Here is a 22,458-nt window from a genome sequence, read left to right on the forward strand (position 1 = left end):
CCAACCATGTTCTGCCTAATCTACTCCACAATCCTCTTCATTGCTCTTGTAGTTATCCTTAATATATAGTTTTGTTACATTGTCATATTCCATAAGGTTTATTGGCCCCAAATCTTCGGTAATCTCTTTCTCAAAAAAAAAAAAAAATCTTCGGTAATCTTCACTATATATGTAAAAGGTAGGTTCTCACCACCTCACCTCGAGATAGAGTTTAGCAAAAATGGTCATTTGAGTGGTACAAGGAAACTCATGGGGGAAAAACGAAACATAGAATAATCACAGGCACAGCAAAACAGGACAGCACCCACGGCCACGCACACTAGACCTTGTTGGCAACATGAGTGAGCAACTTGATGTCAAGGAATTTTCAACAAAACAATTTTATAAAGCCTTGACTTTTGTCGAAGTTAACTCTCTTACTAGTTATCACATGCGTATGAGCTGAGCAAATAAGGACGGTGTTGGCTTAAACGCGCTTAAGAGAAAGTATTAAGGTATTAAATATGTTGGTAGAACTTGCCTAGTTGTTTCTCTTCTTTCTTTTTGTATTTTTCCCTTGGTGCATATGCTTGTGCGTTCGGTTTGTTTACACTAACGCAAAATGCGACTTGATATATTATACTACTTATTTTTCTAACAAATAAGTGTATCCAGAATTTCAAACCCCTTCGAGTATTTGACTATTCCTTCAAGTATGTACAGTCCCTCTGTCCCATACACAACGGATTATTATAGGAAGGAATCTTTTGAGAGTAGTTCTAAGGTACTAACATGATATTTCGAACCCTGAATCTCATAGATATCATAAAATTTTAGAAACCACTGAGCCAATCTCTTAATATTCAATATATTGTAGTACTTTTTATGAGTTATGACAAAAAGTAGTATACACCCTAATGAAGATATTTCTCTCAGCAAAACCATGGCTTTGGACTGAAATTCCGTCTACGCGTTCCCATTCAATGATAGCAGTTAGGCATTTGCGATTGGAGTGTTCAATATGAATTATTGAAACTCTGCAGATCTACAACCAAGCAAGAAAAATGCTTCTTTGTTTTTCAAGCTTAAAACAAAATATTAAAGAAAACTTCAGAAAAACAAAAAAACAAAAAAACACCAACGTACGTAGTGGGGGTGGGGGTCCATTTTGTGCAGTGCGTTGATTCTCACATTTCTTTTTAATCATTTCTAAGAAAAAAAATTTCCCAATTTATGATGTATGTGCACTCGTCACAAACAAACTATTTGGTCAAAATATGATTTTTAGTTAATAGTCTATATGTGAATCATGCATGTACGGGATTCTAAGTTTATCTTGATTAATTGTATAATAAAAAAGAAAATTTATCTTGATCTTGATTGTTTTGTTTAGCATTTGAAATTCTAAAAGCCAGTCAATATATTATTTATATTACCTTTCATGCAAATACTAATGTGATAGACTTATAGAACTATTTTGTTTTCTTATATTATTAATATGATACAGTAGTCACATATTATACTAATAAAGTGTTAATTTCAAAATTTTAAGATAGGAAAGAATCTTCAACAGGTTAAATAGGATCGGTCACATATATTTTTCTTTGTTATTAATTTATTATATTTAAAATTATACTTTTTATTACATTCTTAATATATATATATATATATATACACTATTTTCATTAGTGTTAATTTTGGTCTTTCTTTTGATCCTTTTCCTTGAATAAACATTATCCCTCAAAGGTGTATTAATTTTTCTCCATTTTCTTATCAAGAAAAAAAAAAATCTCCATTGTATGCGTAAGTAACTTACTGAGGGATGACAATCATGACATTGCTCTATATTGCTATTTTGTGGAAATTGCTAAACTACAAGCCTTATTATGCTTGACTAAAATGGGGAGTGACTAATACTCTTTCCATCACATAATGATTAACTCAATTAATAAATGCACACATTTTCAGAAAAAAGCAATCAACACTAAAACTTTTCAAATTTTTATTTAAATTTCCAAAATATTCCTCTTAAAAAATTAATCTAGTTAAAAATATTGGGTAGGTTTTAGTTAACTCAACAACTAAAGTTTTTTGTTGTTGAATAAAAAACTTAAGTTAGAATCCAGTCCATGCCAAAAACAATCCATTGGTATCTTTGCTAGATGGTAAAGAGAAATCATTATAGATTAGACACTATAATTTCAAATATTATCATATCTATAAAATAAAAAGACCAAAAACAATCCATTAGTATCTTTGCTAGATGGTAAAAGAGTAACTATTATAGATTAGACACTATAATTTCAAATCTTATTATATCTATAAAATAAAAAGACAAAAACCAATCCATCGGTATCTTGACTAAATAGTAAAGAGTAATCATTATAAATTAGACGTTGTAGTTTCAAATCTTATCATATCTATAAAAAAAAAAGTATAAAAAAAAAAAAAGAGAAAATGAACTATTTAATTTCTATATATTAACATTCATTGTTGAATAAGTATAAATATTAAAATATAAATAAATAATATTCTTTACCTATCATGTTTAAAACTTTTAGGTTAAGTTAAAACAACTAATAGTTAAATGATAAAACTAAACTTTGACTCTTAATTTATAGAGAATATAAAATTTTTTGACAAGTTATTATTATTATTATTATTATTTGAGTATCCAAACTTCAAAGATGATAGATAAATTTTTTTTTTCTTAAATATTATTTATGTTCTATTTGTGTCGGCATGTTTAATGGCATGGAATGCATATTTTAGAGATGAAAACATTATAATATTCAATAATGAAAAGAATATAGTTCATTTAATTTTTCCTTCATATATATAATTGTTGTCACTTTCATTAGACATGTTAAACAAAAGACTACTAAACGTGGTGAGAATGAAATATAAAACATTTGAAAGATCAAGATCAAAGTTGAATTACTATATTTTTATCCCAAAAAAAAAAAAAAGGTTGAAGGAAAATGAATAATTTAACCAAAGAAGATTAGAATGATAGAGGAAGTAGAAGTCAAAATGGATTTGGAAACTGCACCGGCATTTCTTCTTTCTTCCAACTCTCAAGTCAACATTGATAGTGGAGAGTAAACATCATGGGTCCAAAACATGGTCTAATTTGTAAACCAGAGGTGGAATATTTTCTCATCCTAGTGTATGAAAATGAAACCAGTGGTCTTCGAATAGATGTGAATGTAATCTTAAATTCTTAGCATTCACACACTACCCTCCGCCGCATGCACTAAAGGTTCCTATTGATTTTGATTTTTATGTGATTCTTCATGTGAATGTCATTCCTTCCTTCTTCCTTCTTCCTTCCTTTTCTTGTAAAAAAATATTTTCTTTTTTATTCTTCTTTTTACCAAAGGACCCACATTTTCCACCTAAGAGTCCGACATTCACTCACACACACACAAAAAAAAAAAAAAACAATCACGCGCTTTTGCACCGAGTTCTAGTGTTTGGAATCTTGTAGTTTTAGTACCAAGTGATACAAGATATTGTTAATTATTAATTGTATTTTATTAATGAGTACCTTAAATCACAAGTTAATTAAGTATTAAAATACTAATTAAGTTATAGTAATATTTTAATGGCCCACTCATTGCAGCAACGAATTATTGTTTTTTTTTCTTTTTCTTTTCTCTTTGGTAAATGTGTATTATAACTCATTAAAATGAATTTTTATTTGTGTAATTAGCATATTCGTTAACAATATCGGAACATTCTAATTTTTTGATAACTCAATAATTATAATGAAAAATAAAGATTGGAATATCCTAATTAATTTAAATAGGATATACGATGGGAGATTGAGTTTAACTTGTTTTGACCTCATATTAAATTAATTACCATTCTATATAATAATAATGAAACCTACCTATTAATAACCTACCTTTGTTTTTTTTTTAAACATTATTAACCAAGTTCAAATCTTCTGTCCCACTTTTCCTACTCTACTCTATGCTCCGTCAATAAAAACTTGTCACATGTTCACCTAACTAATTAAATACTACCATTATTAATTAATGGTAGTATTTAATTAATTAAGTTATTAACCTACCTAATTAGAAAATGTGAATTAATCAACAACCTACCTATTATTCATAGGAGGAAAAAACACTCCCTATTTTATGTTACCTTTTAATATTTACCACTTTCTTTCTCAAAAAAAAAATATATATATATATTTACCACTTTCCTTATTATATCCACTATAAATTTTAATACAATAATATTATGAATACACCCAATTTCTTCAACTTTGGGGTTCAATCTCCGCTATACCAAAAATCGATTGGTGTCTTAATCTAATGATAAAGAGTTATTATCTATAGGTTGAAACTATCTTTAAAAAAAAAAAAATATTTATTTTATCTCAAAAAAATTATATATATATATATTCATGCATGCCTGCTTAAAAATTGACGGCGGCCTGCCTAGCTATATAACATAGGGGAGGAAATCTACAACTACTGGAGCATTGTAAAAACAAGGTAGAAAACTAGAAATAATGCAGTGTCATGGGTCCAAAGTTCACCCATTTTTCACCGTTTATATTATAAAAAGTTGATTCGTCGAGGCTGGCTGGCTGGCTAGTCCAAGACTCCAAGTTGAAATTATTCTAGAATTTACCTGCACCACTACATAACAAAGGTTGTGACAGCTCGGCCAATTTTTGTTTTTTTAATCATTCTTTCCTCAGTGTGGTGTGGCTAGCTAGCTACTTTAAGAGAAATATCCATAGAGCCGAAGCCTCTTTCAGTTCAGGTGGCTAGCTAGCAATGCATAGTACAATTCTTGAAAACAATATTTATAACCCCTCCGTGTCTACTAGATTTTCTCATTACTAGCTGAGAAGCACAACCTACCTCATTATTTGAAGCTAGCTGTTGAGAGATCGAGTGTTTCAACTTTCAGCTAGCACTACTTTCTTTTAGATACTACCTTTGAGTACGTAGAGAAATGAGTTGGAGATATAAAGGAGGGGTGGTTCTGATCATTTCTGTTGTACTTTTGTGGGTTACCTCTGCAGAAGTCACCCAGGTCAGCTCTCTCTCTCTCTCTCTCTTTCTCTCTCATTCAAAACTAGATTTCATTGCTCTTTTTCTTTTTATTTTTTTCTTTTTTTTTGGAATTAGATTTCAAGTATTGGTGTACATTAATGTACTCTCATGGTAACACTATTCTTTGGTAAATTTCCCATATGACCTTGTTAGTGTGTCATAGCAGCCTTGATCAGTTTGGATGTTAAAATTGTATGATCTCAATGGCTTTGAGTTCTCCATGTTGTTCAAGGTACATACATGTCTTGATTCAAAGGCGGAGCCAGAGGTCCCCCTAATAATTGTAATTGGTATTTACAAAACTGTCCCTTTAAAAAAAATATTATGTTAACAGTCCACTGTTAAAAATCATTTTAAAAAAAATCTTAAAATACTTTTATGGGAAATTGAAAAGATTGTCAAAATTTAAAATTTATTTTTTCTCATAAATACTTTCTTAAAATAATTCACTAAAAAATGCACTTGGAGTATTCATTAATATTTCTCTTGAAAAAAAATATGTAATGTATCAGTTACATGCGAAATATACCCACGAGAAAAAGCTCACCAGAGAATGGAAACACCTTGCCCAACAACTATTTTGCCAAACAGATCTATTCTGTAATGACTAGTGTCCATCATGCATGTGGTCTAAGGTTTAGCCAAGCATAGAAGGCATGTGGATTTCCCAATAATGGAATGTGACACACAACTTTGCACTTAGCACTTAAGAGTATTCATTAATATTTCTCTTGAAAAAAAAAATGTAATGTATCAGTTACATGCGAAATAGACCCACGAGAAAAAGCTCACCAGAGATTGGAAACACCTTGCCCAACTACTATTTTGCCAAACAGATCTATTATGTAATGACTAGTGTCCATCATGCATGTGGTCTAAGGTTTAGCCAAGCATAGAAGGCATGTGGCTTTCCCAATAATGGGATGTGACACTCAACTTTGCACCCTTTCCAATTATAATTTTTTCCTTAGTTTTTAGTGATTTTCTTTTATGCATTTGTTATTGATATATATTAATATTTATCATACTTATAATTAAATTACTTCTGAACAGAAAAAACAAAATATAGTGAACGTACATTTGTATATAAATTTTGCTCCCCAAATCCAAATCCTAACTTTGCCATTGTCTTCATTAGAATTAATCTCAAGCAAAATGATACTCTGTCATTGTCTTTATTAGAATTAGAATTAAACTCAAGCAAAATATCATTTTGTAACACAGCAATCAAGTTCACTCAACTAGCTAGGCCATTTATTATGGCCCACTGATCAGTGCTTGTATAGATGAAAGCTTTATCTGTCATAAACTGTCTTTCCAATTAATAGGATTAAATTTTGTTGTTATTATATACAAATAATAATAATAATAAATAAATAAATAAAAACCTTGTTTCCACCCAATAGGTTTATATTAGCTGTGGAAAGTATAAACACACTACAAGAAAAAATATTTATTACAATGGAAAAAATCTTTGCAATAACATAAGAGTCGTTGCAATAGTTAATGCGAGGTATTGTAATAAAATCTGAGATAATAGTTTTGTGCAAAAAAAAATTGCAATAAATTTCAAATATTTCAATAACAAGCTTGATACAATAACATGTATGTTGCAATAAACAATTTATTGTTTTGAATAGCTTGTAACAATAGGATATTATCTCACGAATCTTATTACAATAAATTATAAATAATGGACAAAAATAATTCAGATCAAATAATTGCAATAATATTTTCGTTGTAATATAATAGATAATTACTCTATGTTTATCATTGCAATAAATTGTAAAATAATTAATATCAAGCTATTGTAATGATATTTTCGTTGCTAATAGATATAATAGATTATTGCAATTATTAACTTGTAGATGCGGTATTTTGTCTACTACCATTATACTAATTTTGTTATATTAGCAATTGATATAATAGACTTATTCTGATGTAGTGCATATTCCAAATAATATTTTCTTCATTTTGATTCTCATTTGAGCTCATTCATGTATAATTCAACATTGGAGTTTTTATAGTTTTCATTTGACTTTTTTTTTTTTCATTTCTGACAGGATATTTTCACGGACTATGAGCACCCATTTGTTGTAACATATCTTGGAATCGCTCTATTGGCCGCTTATCTTCCAATAGCATTCATTAGGGATTGTTTACAGAAATTTCTAAGACGTTCTTACCAAACTGATGGTAATGATGTGGATGAATTCTCCATGACTCTTGATTCTCCCTCTAATAATTGCCAGAATGGAAATCTTGACATTGAGCAACAACAACCATTGGCTGATGAAAAATGTGTCAAAGACTTGCATTCTCAAAAGGAAGGAAAACTAAGTGCTTTTGATAACAAAGACGATGTGGACATATTGATACATCAGAGAAAGCTTAGCACGAAAGAAGTTGCTACACTAAGCTTATTCATTGGTCCCATCTGGTTTCTCTCAGAGGTTGGAGGCCCTTTCTTTTTTGTGTGGGTTAAATTGCATATTTGGGTCTTAATTTTTTACTTTGTTTTAAAAAATGTTTATATATATATATATATATATATTTTAAATGAAAATGCTAAGATTTCAAACTATTTTATAACAATTTGAGTTCAAATAAAAACTAGTAAAAATTGGTTATATCAATAGTTTGTAAAAATGTTATAAAAAAATTTGTGACAATAATATTACTCATTTTAAAAAATTTCAAAGAGTTTTTACCATTTTTTGATGGATAAAAAATAATGAAATTCACAAAATTGATATCACTTTAATGAAATGAAACCTATGATGTGACATAAATTTCAAATATCATACCAACAATGTCCATCAATCAATTGCCAATAAAGACATTTTTTAAAGTAAAAAATATGAAGCCAAACATTTCAAAGTAAAAGAAGGACAACTATAAAATTAAAATCAAAAGTTATAGTTGGTTTGGTCGGAGAATGGAAAAGTTAGAAAGGTAAATGGAGGAAAATACAATTTGAGTTGTTTGGTTGAGAAGGAAAAAGATGAGGAATTTTGGTGGGACCAAATGTGTTCTCCTTGGGTCTATCATAAATGAATTTTCTCAATTTGAGGAGGAAATGGAAAGAAGAAAAGTAGTTGTAAGCAAATGACTTAACAACCTTTCATTTCATAATTTGGTTGTTGCCTCTACTTTTTTCCCCCATTTTTCTTTAAACTACAAACCAGGCGGATTGCTGCCTTTTTTTTCTTTTTACTATGCACGAATTTTTTTAATAAGAACATATAAGTAAAATTATAAAAAATTATACTTTCTATCTTCTTACTTTTCTTTTTAACTAAATAAAGGAGTCTTTCACCCCTCCACCCAACTAGATAGAGCCTTTAAGTATTAGTCTTGTTGTACATAGATTATTTATAACATGCTAATCTTACAAAATCATTTATATACAAATAATTCTCCTATTTTATTGGAAATTTATCCATGTGATTGTCATTGATTATGTTATTGTTTGGATGTCACATTCTCAATATTTATTCTATTCACTTTTTGCAGTATTGTATGAATGCGGCACTTGCAAGAACAAGCGTTGCCAGTACAACAATATTATTCTCCACTTCAGGACTTTTCACTCTTCTAATCAGTGCATTATTGGGAGAAGACTCCATAAATGTAGTAAATTTGGTCTCTGTTTTCGTCAGCATGGCTGGTGTTGCCATGACTATATACGGCAAGACTTGGGAAAAAGAATCCCAGTCAACCACATCCTTGTAAGTTTCTTCATTCTTGTCCACATCTTTTGCTAATCGTTTGGATAACAGGTTAATTTTTACCATGAACTTCACTATTTCTTTTGGTACTTGGCTTAAACTAATAAAAATTGGAAAAAAAAAAAAAAATTCAAGTCACTGAAGTTTACTAGTAATATACTTATATTAACTATTACGGACACAATAATTTTTACAACTATTGATGTGATTTATTTTGACTTAAGTAATATCATTTTTACCAAAGTTTATTATTAACACTATTTTTATTTTCCCATTTAAAAAAAAAAAAAAAAAACACTACTTTTATTTTGTATCATTCACAACACATATCAAAAGTTGTAAAAATAAAATAATAAAGAAACAATTTTTTTTCTTTCAATATTGCTCTTTTTCAATAAGTCTAGTGGGTATATTATTAATTTTTTGTTATTATTTTACATTGGCTGCTATATTTTTTTGTTGTTTTGTACGATGTTTTATTTATAGAGCAACTAGTTATGAGATTTTTCTCCCTGTGTCTGGGTTCACAGAGACAGAAACCATTCTATTCTCGGGGATTTTTTTGCTTTGCTCTCAGCTGTGACCGATGGACTATTCGCAGGTCAAACATCTTTTATTTTATTCACATATATATAAATAAGAAAATATATAAAAGAAAAGAATATATATATATATATATATATTTGTAGTTGAAAGATTGTAGTTCTTATTATTGTAATCATTCATTGACAAAATACCAATTCTGCAGTGCTCCTTAAAAAATATGCTGGAGAAGAAGGAGAAAAGGTGGATATGCAAAAGTTCTTTGGATATATTGGATTGTTCGGCCTTGTTTCTCTCTGGTGGCTAGGTAAGACAAAGATTCTGTGTTCTGACTTAATTTTTTCCATTAACCTCAGCACATGTAACTTATCCAAATTATCACAGCAAAAGTGCTTTCCTCAAACAAGTATTAAGGATTTAAAATTTTTCATGACTGTAAATGTGACATGTTGTCATTGATATATAATAAAAATGGTATTGCCATATACAAAGAATTGTGTGCAACTCTCAACATAGGTATGCCCAATAAAGATACCATGCTTTTTTTGGGGTTGTTTTGGTGATTTATGGCAACCAAATTTATTTATATGTAGATTCCAGTTAGTTTAACTAATAAAGTCTTTGATGATTGAATAAGAGATTTGGAATTCAATTCTCGCTTATAAAAAAACTGATTGGTGTCTTAGTCTGATAATAAAAAATTATTATCAGAAGCGGATGCTATAAACTGAAACTGTTTTAAAATAAAATTTTTTTTTTATAATATTGGTTCCAACCAGTGGCTTTAGCGTGGATTGATTATAATGTTTTAATTTGTTATGTCCCTTTTCAGTATGGCCCTTGACTGCATTAGGAATTGAACCCAAATTCATGATTCCTGATTCTGCTAAAACAATTGGAGTTGTTTTTGCCAATTGCTTTGTTGGGAGTTTCATCTCTGATTATTTCTGGTATGTTGGGAGGAACAAAACAAAGATATCCATCATGATTCATTGTCTTTTGTGCAAATATTTTTATTTTATAAATATATAGTATCTTGACTATTTTATATCATAATCCCAGGGCATTAGGTGTTGTTTGGACCTCTCCACTAGTGACAGCGCTAGGTGCCTCGCTTACCATACCACTTGCCATGTTGGAGGACATGGTGATCCATGGCCGACATTATTCAGTAATTTATATTCTTGGCTCAATTCAGGTTAGATTTGTACCATAGTTGACTTTTGCGTGTAGTGATTTCTAACTTTTGAATAAAATAAATAAATCTAAAGTGCAAACTATATCCAAGTTCGGAAATTTTGGGATTTTACACTTTTAAGTATTTAAATTTGAATTTTATCTTTTAAAGTAATATTTTGCTTACATCAACGGCTCATATTTTTTTATAAATGTCACGTAAACATACTACACGTATCTAGTTTGTTTAATAAAATAATGCCAAGTTATTTTTATTATGTCGCGTGGCATAATTCTATTAAACAAACTAAACACGCATAACAACCTTATGTTGCACTTAATATAATATATAAATGGAAAGATTGCTTATGTAAACTGAATATAACTTCAAAAGATAAATCCAAATTTTGAAACTTATATGGTATAAAATTCAAAGACTCCAAATTTTAAGAGTATAATTTGCACTTTAGCTATAAAAAAAATAAAAAATAAAAAAACCTGAAAATCGTTTATGTATTGTACTAACCATTTATCCATGAATTGGTGATGTGTTGTAGGTATTCCTGGGATTTGTAATTGCCAACCTATCGGATTGGTTCTCACCCAAGCTAGGATCGCAAATTTTGAATTCCTTGAAGAGATTTTTCATCCGTCACTCTTTTTAGAAATATCATTCTTTTTTATCTTTTCCCCGTCATCACTCGATGATGTGAGGCTGTAGCCTGTAGGGTTTTCAATTTCACCAGTTAGTCTTGATGTTTATTGTTGTTCAATATGTTCTAGGCATAGAGAGGATAAACTTTTGTATATTCTAATGAAATAGAGCAAGGGGAAATATTTATTTTTCTTCTCCCTCTTTTTGGTATGAATAAAAAATTGGTCTTTCACTCGCCTTCATCAACAAAGATTATGTTTATGTCATGTACTAAAATAAAGTCTAACCTCAAACCCCACGAAAGAGACAGAGAGAGATTTATTTATTTTTCTTATTTTTTGAGAAGACAAACCCTACAATATTGGCTATGCATTTATAGCCAATACCTTGGGACCATTATGAAGAACTTATCCCTATAATTATTTGGTGTATGGGATAGAGGATTACACGAATTACACTCACCGAACTCTAGACTGCCACATCCAAAAAAAAAAACAATTACCCGTTTTTTTTTTTTTTTTGGGAAAAGTAAATCAATTATAGTTTTTTGATAAACTAAATCAATTATCATTTTTTATTGTAAAGACATATACTAGTATAAATTTATAATCATGCCAAGCCTCATTTTGATCCATTCAAGAATGATGGTTACCCAAGGCCCCAACCCACATAAAGTTGGATTTTTTTTTTTTTTTTTTGATAAGACATAAAGTTGGATTTTGATTAACGTTAAAATGATTCGGGAATTCCAATGCACAAAGTTTTAAATTATATTATAATATAAAGAAACATTACCTTTTTTTTTTTTTTTTAATAAGAAGTATGAAATATTCATTCAACTTGAAAAGTGACATTACTTGGGATGGTCTGCTTAGATAATTGAAATCAAGGACACACACACACACACACACACACACACATATATATATATATATATATATATATATTACTTAGGATGCTCCGCTTGGATATTGACATCGTCATTATTTTAATTAGTTTGTACTATATTTTAGTTGAGCAAGAATTAAGCAACATTACGACAAAACTTAGGTACAGTACTTTAGATACTGTTCTTTAAATTTTCCCTCTAAAGATTTTGTCACGTGACTACTTAACTTAAAAATACACTTTCATTGCATGAATAAAAATCCACATGACAGAATCTTAAAAGCTGAACTTAAAAAACAGTACTTAAATTCTATACTAAGTCTTAGGGATGGCCATACCCATTAGGTAATGGATATCCAACCCTACCCGATCCAATTATTCTAGGTAATACCCAGTTCTTAATGGGTAGAAGGTAATTGGGTAGGATTTGGATATTATCCAAATATTTTGGGTAGGGTTTGGATATTATCCATTTACCCATTATTACCCATTTAACTAATTAGATCTAACTCAAACCAAACTCAACCAAATTATTATGGGTAAACCTCAACCCACCCAATTAACCAATAATCAAAATTACCAAATTGCCCCTAAAACTTGAAAATGACCAAATTATTCATAAAATCCTCTAAAACTGCCGAAATGCACTCCAAACCTAAAAAATGACCAAAATATCACCGAAACATAAAAAAAATGACCGAAACACCCCCAAAACCTAAAATATGACCAAAATACCCCTGAAAACTAAAAATTACCAAAATACCCCATAAACCTAAAAAATGACCAAAAGACCACTGAAACCTAAAAATTACCAAAATACCCTTTAAACCTAAAAAATGACCGAAATACCCTCAAAATATAAAAAATTACCGAAATACTCTCTAAACCTAAAAAATGACCGAAATACCTCCGAAACTTAAAAATTAGCAAAAAACCCCCCGAAACATTAAAAAAAATGATTGAAACACCCACGAAACCTAAAAATGACCAAAATACCCCCGAAACTAAAAATTACCAAAATAACCCCTAAACCTAAAAAATGACTGAAAGGCCACTGAAACCTAAAAAATGACCAAAATACCCCCCGAAACCTAAAAATTACCAAAATACCCTCAAAACCTAAAAAATGACCAAATACCCTCGAAACATTAAAAAAAAATTACTGAAATACCCCCCTAAATCTAAAAAATGACCGAAATACTCTTGAGACCTATAAAATTACCAAAATACCCCGAAACTTATAAAATGACAAAAATGCCCCTAAAACCTATAAGATGATAAAAATACACCCAACCCTAAAAAATGACTGAAATAACTTCGAAACCTAAAAAATGACCAAAAGATCCCAAAACCTAAAAAATAACTGAAATACCCCCAAAGCTTAAAGAATAACCAAAATACCCCCAAAACCTAAAAAATGACCAAAATACCCCTGAAACATAAAAAACTACCCCTGAAACCTTGAAATTACCAAAATACCTCCGAAATCTATAAAATTAACAAAATAGCCCCAAAATATAAAAATTACCGAAATACCCCTAAAACCTAAAAAATGAAAAAAAATTCCCCCGTAATCTAAAAAATGACTGAAATGCCCTTAGAATCTAAAAAAATGACCAAAATAACCCCGAAATCAAAAAAAATTACCATAATTCCCTCAAAACCTAAAAAATGACTGAAATATTCTTAAAACCTTTAATCTTGACAAAAATACCCTTGAAACATCCAAAATACCCCAAACCTCTATTTTCGTAATTTAAAAGGTTACAAATGTATTTTGGTCATTTATAGGTTAAGGGGTACTTTAGTCACTTTAAAGTTTTCAAGGGTGTTTTGGTCATTTTAGATATTTTCTGGGGGTATTTGGTTGTTTTAGAGGTTTAGGGCTATTTTGGTCGATTTATAGGTTTCAGGGTATTTTTGGTAATTTTAGAGGTTTGGGGTTATTTTTGGTCATTTTAGAGGTTTTGGGCATATTTGGTCATTTTACAAGTTTAGGGCTTATTTTGGTCATTTTATAGGTTTGAGGGTATTTTAGACATTTTATAGGTTTTAGGGGCATTTTTGTCATTTTATAGATTTCGGGGGTATTTTGGTCATTTTTCAGGTTTACGGAGTATTTCGGTCAATTTTTAGGTTTCAAGGGTATTTTGGTAATTTTCAAGTTTCAGCGGTGTTTTAGTAAGTTTTTAGGTTTCGGGGATATTTCAGTCATTTTTTAGGTTTAGGAGTTATTTCGGTCATTTTTTAGGTTTCGGGGGTATTTTGGTAATTTTTAAGTTTCTGGGGTATTTCAGTCAAATTTTAGGTTTCGGTGGTATTTCGGTCATTTTTTAGGTTTAGGGGGTATTTTTGATAATTTTTGGGTTTCGGGGGTATTTTGGACATTTTTAGGTTTCGTGGGTATTTAGTCATTTTTTAGGTTTCGGGGGTATTTTGTCATTTTTTTAGATTTAGGGGGTATTTTGGTAATTTTAAGTGGTTTTTGAGCATATTTGGTAATTTTGGGGGTATATTGGTCATTTTAGAGATTTAATTGGTATTTTGCTCATTTTAGAGATTTTGAGATATTTTGGTCATTTTAGTGGTTTTTGAGCATAATTGGTGATTTTAGAGAATCAGGAGTATTTTGGCCATTTTAGAGGTTTCATGGGTATTTTGCTCATTTTAGAGATTTTGAGAATATTTTGGTCTTTTTAGTGATTTTTGAGCATATTTGGTGATTTTATAAAAATTGGGTTTGGGTCGGGTATGGATATCCATGGGTAAACAAACTGGGTAACAATTGGGTATGGATACTAATTGGGTAAGGTAATTGGATATCCATGGATAAATTAATTGGGTTGGGTATGGGTATACCCTACCCATACCCTACTCATGGCCATCCCTACTAAGTCTTACCTATTACTTGTATATTGAAATGGTTGGTTTTCATTGAATTTATTTGGTTTTTTTTTTTTTTTTCTCAAGAATAAAGATGCCTGAAACTCTCCAAGGTCAGTCGGCAATACTTTCTCCCTCGAAAATGAACAATGCAAAACCAAGGATGTGAAAATTGAAAGCTTTTAGTATATGACAATGAAGCCATGAGCCTCGTTTGTTCCTGGCAAATTTTGAAGGTCTGGTTGTTTGTATTATCATATTCTGTCACAGCAAATTTAGTATAACTATCAGTTAATCATCAGAAATTGTGCAGAGCCTGATGAATTAGGGTCAACTTAACCAAGTTTTTCATGAAAGCAATCTGATATAAGTACCAAGATTAACGACAATAGTTGGTGCAGCTCTATGGCTTATGGTTAACTTGGCCAAGTTTTTTGTGAAGGCAACCTGATATATGTACAAGACTGTAACAGGCTGTGAAAGAAATTGAAACTGGAAATTATGCTAGAGATTTATCTCTAAACTTTGATTTTTGACTATGACTATGACTATGCCAAGTATAAGCAGATTAGTACACTGCTAAAGTACATATTCAAGTGTTGCGACTTTCAGCCATAATCCATGACAACAAAACCACCAGTCTACCAACACCAGAATTCAATATCAGAAATCATTTTTTTTAAGAAATAAATACCTCTATAAATTAATTTTCCCAACTGCCACATCGCCTCAAAAAATCAGGCTTAATGCTCCAACTGAGAATTTTAAATTCACCGCTCAAAAATGTCCTCTAGAGGGCAAAGTGGAGGAGAAGCTGCTTCGTAATTTGCCAATGACAATGCCAACTCAATGACTTGTTTTCAAGCAATACAAAACTAGCCATGGCATTCTTTGATGCACAATCAAATAATAACCATAACTTCAACAATTCGTCCAATTTTCATTCGTTTTGTGCGATTAATATAGGTATCAATTCTTGCTTCACCATATCATGCAGCAACCTGTTTCTCACTTGCTTTATAATATAGCATCTTCTGTACATAAAACATCATGTATCCTTGTGCGGCCCTCACAATGTTCTCATTGACTTGAGTTATCCAAGCATCATCACACTTATACCATTGGTTGCTTAACCGCAAGTAAGTCACGTAATGTCCAGCATCTAGTTTACCTGTATGAGTGACAACAGCAAACAGCTCAAACTCTGACGACAACTCATTTGAGGCCTCTGGCTCATCCCCATCAAAAGGGAAAATTCTATTCCCGAATCTACGCCTCAAGATTGAAGATGAGAGATAGGGCGCCATGTCCAATGAAAATGGGAATTGCAAGTAACGGTCAACCTTCCTCGACATTTTCCGTGTTGAGGAATGCTCAAATCTTTTGATATGGAAGCAAGAAACCAATGGAAGCTTTCTGATGGACATTTGTTTGAGAGACTCTTGCCTCACCTGACACTGTTGGCAAAAAAATTTCTGGTCGGTGCCCAATCTCTCAGGTCTTGTAAAACGGTCCAAGCATCCCACAAGGGTAGATATCCCACTGTTTTGACTTGAATTTAGGCAATCCGCCTCACCGTTGGAAGCATGATTGGACTTTGTGGGCGCCATCTTTGCAGATCCCCCTTGGTTTGGCTCCAAGTCCAGTGAGATGTCTACACATGGGTCATATGTTGTAGATGTGAAACCACAGGTCATACACATCACATCAGATCGCAGGATACCGGAAAATACTCTATGAGCAATACAACAGTCTCCATTGCCTGCACTACAAAAGAAATGGGAATGGGAAGGGGTTATTAAGATATTCTAACATAATTAACGAAACAGTAACAAACAACCCAGCCATATAACAAGGAAACAAATTAACATCTGACGATTAACTGTAGCCAATGATGTTCCGGTGAGCAATGTATATATAAAAAAGAAACAGTGCTTCAGAAAGTATAACATAAGATCCACTTTTAAATACAATACTAATTCTATCTTGAATGAATTTATATGATTCATGTTAGCATATCCTTCATACCCACATTACCATAAGTTTAACTGTAAGCCATTAGAGACTTAATTCTTCTTTAGTCAGAAAATCAGTCAAATTCAATTTTCTCACCAACAATTTTTTATAAGAAATTGCTCATAATTAACATATGCATCCACTACCTTCCTAGGTTAATGTAGCATTAGCGCAACCCCTTACTTTAAATACCCTTTTCAACTTCCAAAATGTGCAACCGGAACACAAGTTACAGAAGCACACCAACTTATTGTTATTAACAGACGGAGAGGTGCAACATAGCTACTAGTGGAGTCCTAGGGTTAGGTTTCTCAAGATATGACTAGAAGATAGTTAAAGCTTCAAAACAGCATACTACCAATGACCGGGAAATTCATTTTTATTTTGTCTATATTTTTTATCAGTATGCTGGCTCTGAACCTAATGCAACCTTCCTTTCACTGAGACCAGGGGATCAGCTGAGTAATACAACCCTAAACACACCAACAGGTGGAGTTAACATGAGAATTATCCAAGATGAGAAAACCCTATGATCAAACCAAGTTGGCTAGGAAAAGTTGACTTACTGGATGAAGCAGAAAACACCTTCAAGCCAGCAGGTTGAGGTTGACAATTAGCCCTAATTTGTGAGCACTTTTCAACTCCTAGAGCGACAAACAGGAGACCTAAACCCAGACCCTGCAGTTAAATGTTACGGTTACTTCTTAATCTTTAACAGTATCATCTAGATTAAAAAGAAAAACTATTAATGTATGAGAGTGACACTAGCTGCTTATTGATAGAACTTTAGTTCATCATCTTGCAGTATATGCTGGCAGCAAGTTCCATTCATGCGTTAGAAATCCATTGGCTTGTCCAATGAATTTATGAAGAGAATTACATCAAGGGATATCAAGTTATCCAAAGGTTCCACCTCTTAGTTACTGCAACACCAATAATAACATGGACAATATACCAACTGACATGACCAATGAAGCGCCTAGAGTTTTTCAGAATAACTACCTATTGGCTATGTTTCACTGCATCTTTTGGGAGCTAAAGACGAATATTAATTTTTAGGAATAATCCAACTGCAAAGTTAGACCATCCAGGTTCTAGGTCTAAATAAGGCAATCCATAGAATCTTATATCAAGGTTCTGACCTTATATTAACAAAATTTTCAAAATCCAAAGTAAATTATCTAGTACAAAATTCTAGGTCTTAGGCCACAATGCTGCTAAACAGAATCTACATATAAGGCCCCACAACACCCAAATTCCCTGATCATATTTACTATAACAAATATGTTACACGGTTCCTGCCAAGATATTTTCACAGTTAATTGATTAGGCCACATATAAACAAATCATACCACTTTTCAGTCTCACTACAAATGTCTGTAAAGAACATGTTTGCGTGCCTATTTGGGTACAACTTATTTTTAATTTTTTTCAAAAATGGGTTGTTTCACTGGTTTGAGAAAGTATTAACATACACAAAAAATACATGAAAATTTGATATGAAAGAAATTGGAAGAGGGTAAAATTTACCCTGACTATGTGGTTTGCGCCGTTCCTTCTCGACCTTTTCATGGATCCCATCTAGCATTGAAATGAAAAATTCATGAGCATCTTGCTGCTCATAGCTTGCCAGATTTGCAGCATGTTGCCACCAACTGCAATGCAACCACAGCGATCATAAACATCAACAAGCTATTTACTTCTTTTTTTACCTTCTAAACAAAAAATGTAAAATCAGTAAAGTTTTAAGTCCAAAGGTAAAATATTTTTATCCACATGGGTCAAAACTCAAAATTCAAATACTACAAATTGAACCCGTCAACCAAAATGCACATATTCAGACCAATCCCATATATCAAAATCAAACAATTTTCACGAACCTGTACAAAAACTTTGCAGGACTATAAGGCTTCCGATCTCTCGAAAAAACGGCCGAAAACATGGCGTCCATATCGCAAGCCAAACACATCCGCGAATTATTATTCTTTTCACTGTTGCTCGCATTTCTCCGATTCGCAATGCCGTCTCCATTGCCATTTCCATTGCAATTGCTCTTCTTTTGGCAATAGAATCGGTTGTGCCGATCGCTGAGGAAATAGTTTCTCAGCGGCGGAGTGTGAAGCAGAGCTTGCAGAACCGAATTCATGAAGCACGTGTTTCCGAGATTGTTGAGTCCGCGCAATCCCCAGGGTAACAAATCGTTGGATCTGGAATCGGAGTTTGAATCGGAATCGGAAACGGTGCCGTTTAGGGGACTAGATGAGCTTCCCATTAAGGATCGCTCTCTCGGATCCGGGGTCCAAGGCCGGTAATCTACTCGCCGCCGTTTCCTTAGGTTTTCAGGCTGAGGTAATCGGATCGTGGTCGGCGTTGTGACGGAGTGAGGCGGCGCGTGGAGCGTCGACGCTGCGGTCTGAGCGAGGACCACCGCGGAGTCGAAGTCGCGATCGTAGACCTGATCGCGGCACGCGCAGCAGAAGAGCTCGGCGCGATCGACGTCGACGGCGATCTCGTGGCCACCTCCTCTCGTCGACTCCGCGTGCGCCGCCGCGTGCGACGGACCGCCGCCGGGAGGCGCGTGGCAGTGCACGGCGGCGCAGGAAACGCAAGCGTAAAGGCGAGTGCGACCGCCGCCGGAGTCGCCGCACGCGCCGCAGAGAGGGACCTCGCTGGGGTCCCGGCGGATCGCGGCGCGGCCTCCCGGCGGCTTGATCCGGAGACAATCCTGCAGAGCTCGGAACGGGTTGGACCGGTGCCGGGATCGGAAATCGGCGAGGTGGGGACACGGCTGGAGAGAAATCTGGCCGTTGATCCGATGATTGTTGTTGTTGCTGTTGATCTTCGAAGACATTGTAGATGGAGATTAGGATTGAGGTTGAAGATGTTAGACGATGATGAAGAAGAAGAAGAAGAAGAGGAGGAAGAAGATGAAGCCCTAGATTCCAAGAACATAAGGCTCATCGATCGGTGAAATCAACGGCTGAGATTGGAGGAGTGAAAGTGAGAGACCATTGAGTGTGATGGTGAGGATTATATATATAAAATCTGGTGAGAGTTTTATTTGTTTTCTTTCTGTTAAAATCTGTTCAGCTTGTTGGGATTTTTAGATTTTCAAGATTTGTTGGATTCTTTCTATTTTATAGTATTGATAAAAGAGAGAGAAAAAAAAATTAAAAATAAAAATAAAAACATTTTTAAAAAATTATTTAATGATTAGTTTTAGTTTTCAATATAATTTTTTTTTTTTTTTTAATGTTTTTGATACAAAAAGAGAGGAGAGAAAAAACACTTAGAAATTGGGTTTATGTTTTTTTTGGTATTATTGGGTTTTGGTTAAAGTGGTACTGAATCTTCAACAGTAGCTAGTGAGCTGAGAGGTATACTTTTCAAGTACAGTGAAAGGCCAAAGGTAGATTAAAGTAAAGACTAAATATATTTTTTTGCTTTTTTTAATGTGGGCCATTGGATATGAGTGGGTTGTTGTGTGGATTGTCTAGTGGATGTGGGCCCAACTAGCCTTGATGTGTTTGTGTTTGGGTTGGTGATGAGCTTCTTCTTTTGCTCAAACTTTCCCTCAGCCTAGGTTAAGGAAGGTCATCATTATTCATTATCAGTGATAGTACAGTGAGTTGTGACTGGTGGAGTCTACTTTTTAATCCTTTCATTCAAGTGTGGTACTATGGTATGGTAGGGTATGGTGTACCTAACACTTATACAATAATTTAGATCAATGTTATTTAAAAACAAAAAAACAAAGAAAAAATGAAAATTAGTATTTTTTGATATTTTGAATGAAGACATTCAATTTGAAACCCTTTTTTCTGCTTATAATTCTTCTTCTTCTTCTTTTCTAAATAAAGAATCTAATTTGTAACATTTCAATAATCGTATCTCTTTTAACTTTCAATTAAAATGAAAAATGAAAGGAAAAAGGCTTAGAAAAGTATCTTTGCTAAATTAACCCACACATCAACCCATCAAGAACATAAGTACAATTTGGACAATTCTAGCTCACCTTCTCAAGCAAACGAAACAAAACCAGATTCTCTCAAATTTTGAGATAATAAATTCTAAAGAGGGTTGTCATTGGCTAGCTTCAAATGACAACCTATTTTTGGGAGACAATGTACTCCACCTTGAATTTATCCACACACGTCAACCCTTCAATTCTATTTGGAATCTGTCAAAGTCATTTTAGTATATTGAAGACATTCATTTAAGGCAAGAAGAAAGTTATAACCAAAAAAAAAAAAAAAATCAAACATTCAAAATTTTCTTTTGCTTAGCTACTTCTGCATCATCCTCATCTGTCCACAACCTTATACTTGGATTAGAGCTTAGACAATTTAGCTCACCTTCACAAGTAAACAAAATAAATCAAAATATTCCCAAATTTAGATATAATATTCCAAATAAGGTTGTCATTAGCTAGCTTCGAATGACAACCCTATTTAGAAGACAAAGTACTCTACCTGAATTAATCCACAAAAAAAAATTTAGTACTACAAACTTAGCTACAATTTTTGTCACAATTCTCCCATTGGTTGTGAGTAATAGAAAAAAAAATAGTAGGTCCATATGAAAGTGACAAAAAATCAATCATAATTTTCTATATAAAAAAGTTGTGACAAAAATTGTGACTAAGTTAGTGATACTAGAACAACTCTAAATACACGCATCAATCCTTCAATTCTATTTGGAATTTGTCATATTCGTTCAAGTATATTGAAGACATTCATTTAAGGCAAGAAGAAAATTATACCCCAAAAAAAAGTTTTTTGAAAATTCATACTTTTCTTTTGCTCATGTACTTACGCATCATCCTCCTCTGTCCACAAGCTTGTGCGTGGTTAAGGAAAGAAAAATTCATTTGACTCCAAATCTCCAACCACAATTTTTTGGACCTATAGACAATTTATTTTGGTGTTTACCTAATGGTCTGTTTGGATTGAGTTATGAACTCTACTCTACTCCCCTCCACTTTTCCTCATTTCTCTTCAATCCAAACAGGCCCAAGTTAAAAGGGATTTTGAGTCATGACCTTGTCACTATTTTAATTTTCAGATGGAGCACTTACAACATATGTTCGTACCTCATAGATAGAGCATTGAAGTGATTTTTTTTTTTTTTTTTTTTGTAACGTACAACAAGCTTTAATATAACACCATGGAGCATGCTGTGCCAGTATGCTCACGAGTCACGGTTACATTATCTTTGAAGGAAACTAGTGGGCATGTAAAGAGAAAAATACCCAAGCAACCAACCGGTCCAAGCATTTGGTCAACCTGGTTCAATAACTGTTTATCTATTGGTTGGAACTCACAATTTTTCCTCATCAAATCATGTCCAACTGTCTGTACAATTGTACATTGTGTACAATACATATTAACCATATATATCAAACAATTTCCCACACGTCTAGATTTTTCGTACTTTTCGTTCATGAATATCCTTTGGTTGCTGACTAAATGCTGCGACAATGGTTCATTCATGTGCAATCTCATGC

General features: G+C 32.6%; 2 protein-coding genes across 2 annotated transcripts; one reads left to right on the forward strand and one right to left on the reverse strand.

Annotated features, from left to right (window-relative positions):
* The first annotated feature begins 4,751 nt into the window (after nt 1-4,751).
* LOC126715475 (uncharacterized transporter C405.03c-like) lies at nt 4,752-11,415 on the forward strand. The gene is made up of 8 exons (XM_050416081.1): nt 4,752-5,040; nt 7,124-7,513; nt 8,577-8,791; nt 9,322-9,392; nt 9,540-9,641; nt 10,167-10,284; nt 10,397-10,532; nt 11,068-11,415. The coding sequence occupies exons 1-8, from the start codon at nt 4,960-4,962 to the stop codon at nt 11,173-11,175; spliced, it is 1,221 nt and encodes a 406-aa protein (XP_050272038.1). The 5' UTR covers nt 4,752-4,959; the 3' UTR covers nt 11,176-11,415.
* Nucleotides 11,416-15,422: 4,007 nt separating this feature from the next.
* On the reverse strand, nt 15,423-20,069 carry LOC126715477 (ubiquitin C-terminal hydrolase 22-like). The gene is made up of 3 exons (XM_050416085.1): nt 18,833-20,069; nt 18,483-18,607; nt 15,423-16,698 (listed from the first exon to the last, which is right to left on the reverse strand). The coding sequence occupies exons 1-3, from the start codon at nt 19,801-19,803 to the stop codon at nt 15,926-15,928; spliced, it is 1,869 nt and encodes a 622-aa protein (XP_050272042.1). The 5' UTR covers nt 19,804-20,069; the 3' UTR covers nt 15,423-15,925.
* Between the last annotated feature and the right edge of the window lie 2,389 nt (nt 20,070-22,458).

This window comes from Quercus robur, chromosome 2 (assembly GCF_932294415.1).
Source record: "Quercus robur chromosome 2, dhQueRobu3.1, whole genome shotgun sequence".
NCBI classification, from domain to species: Eukaryota; Viridiplantae; Streptophyta; class Magnoliopsida; order Fagales; family Fagaceae; genus Quercus; species Quercus robur.

Coding starts and splice junctions, on each gene's coding strand:
- LOC126715475 (XM_050416081.1), top strand. CDS start 4,960: ATGAGTTGGAGATATAAAGGAGGGGTGGTTCTGATCATTTCTGTTGTA. Junction 9,642..10,166: donor TGTTTCTCTCTGGTGGCTAG/GTAAGACAAAGA, acceptor GTCCCTTTTCAG/TATGGCCCTTGACTGCATTA. Junction 10,285..10,396: donor TTCATCTCTGATTATTTCTG/GTATGTTGGGAG, acceptor TCATAATCCCAG/GGCATTAGGTGTTGTTTGGA.
- LOC126715477 (XM_050416085.1), bottom strand. CDS start 19,803: ATGTCTTCGAAGATCAACAGCAACAACAACAATCATCGGATCAACGGC. Junction 18,608..18,832: donor CCTGCAAAGTTTTTGTACAG/GTTCGTGAAAAT, acceptor GTTGCATTGCAG/TTGGTGGCAACATGCTGCAA. Junction 16,699..18,482: donor GCGCAAACCACATAGTCAGG/GTAAATTTTACC, acceptor TTTGTAGTGCAG/GCAATGGAGACTGTTGTATT.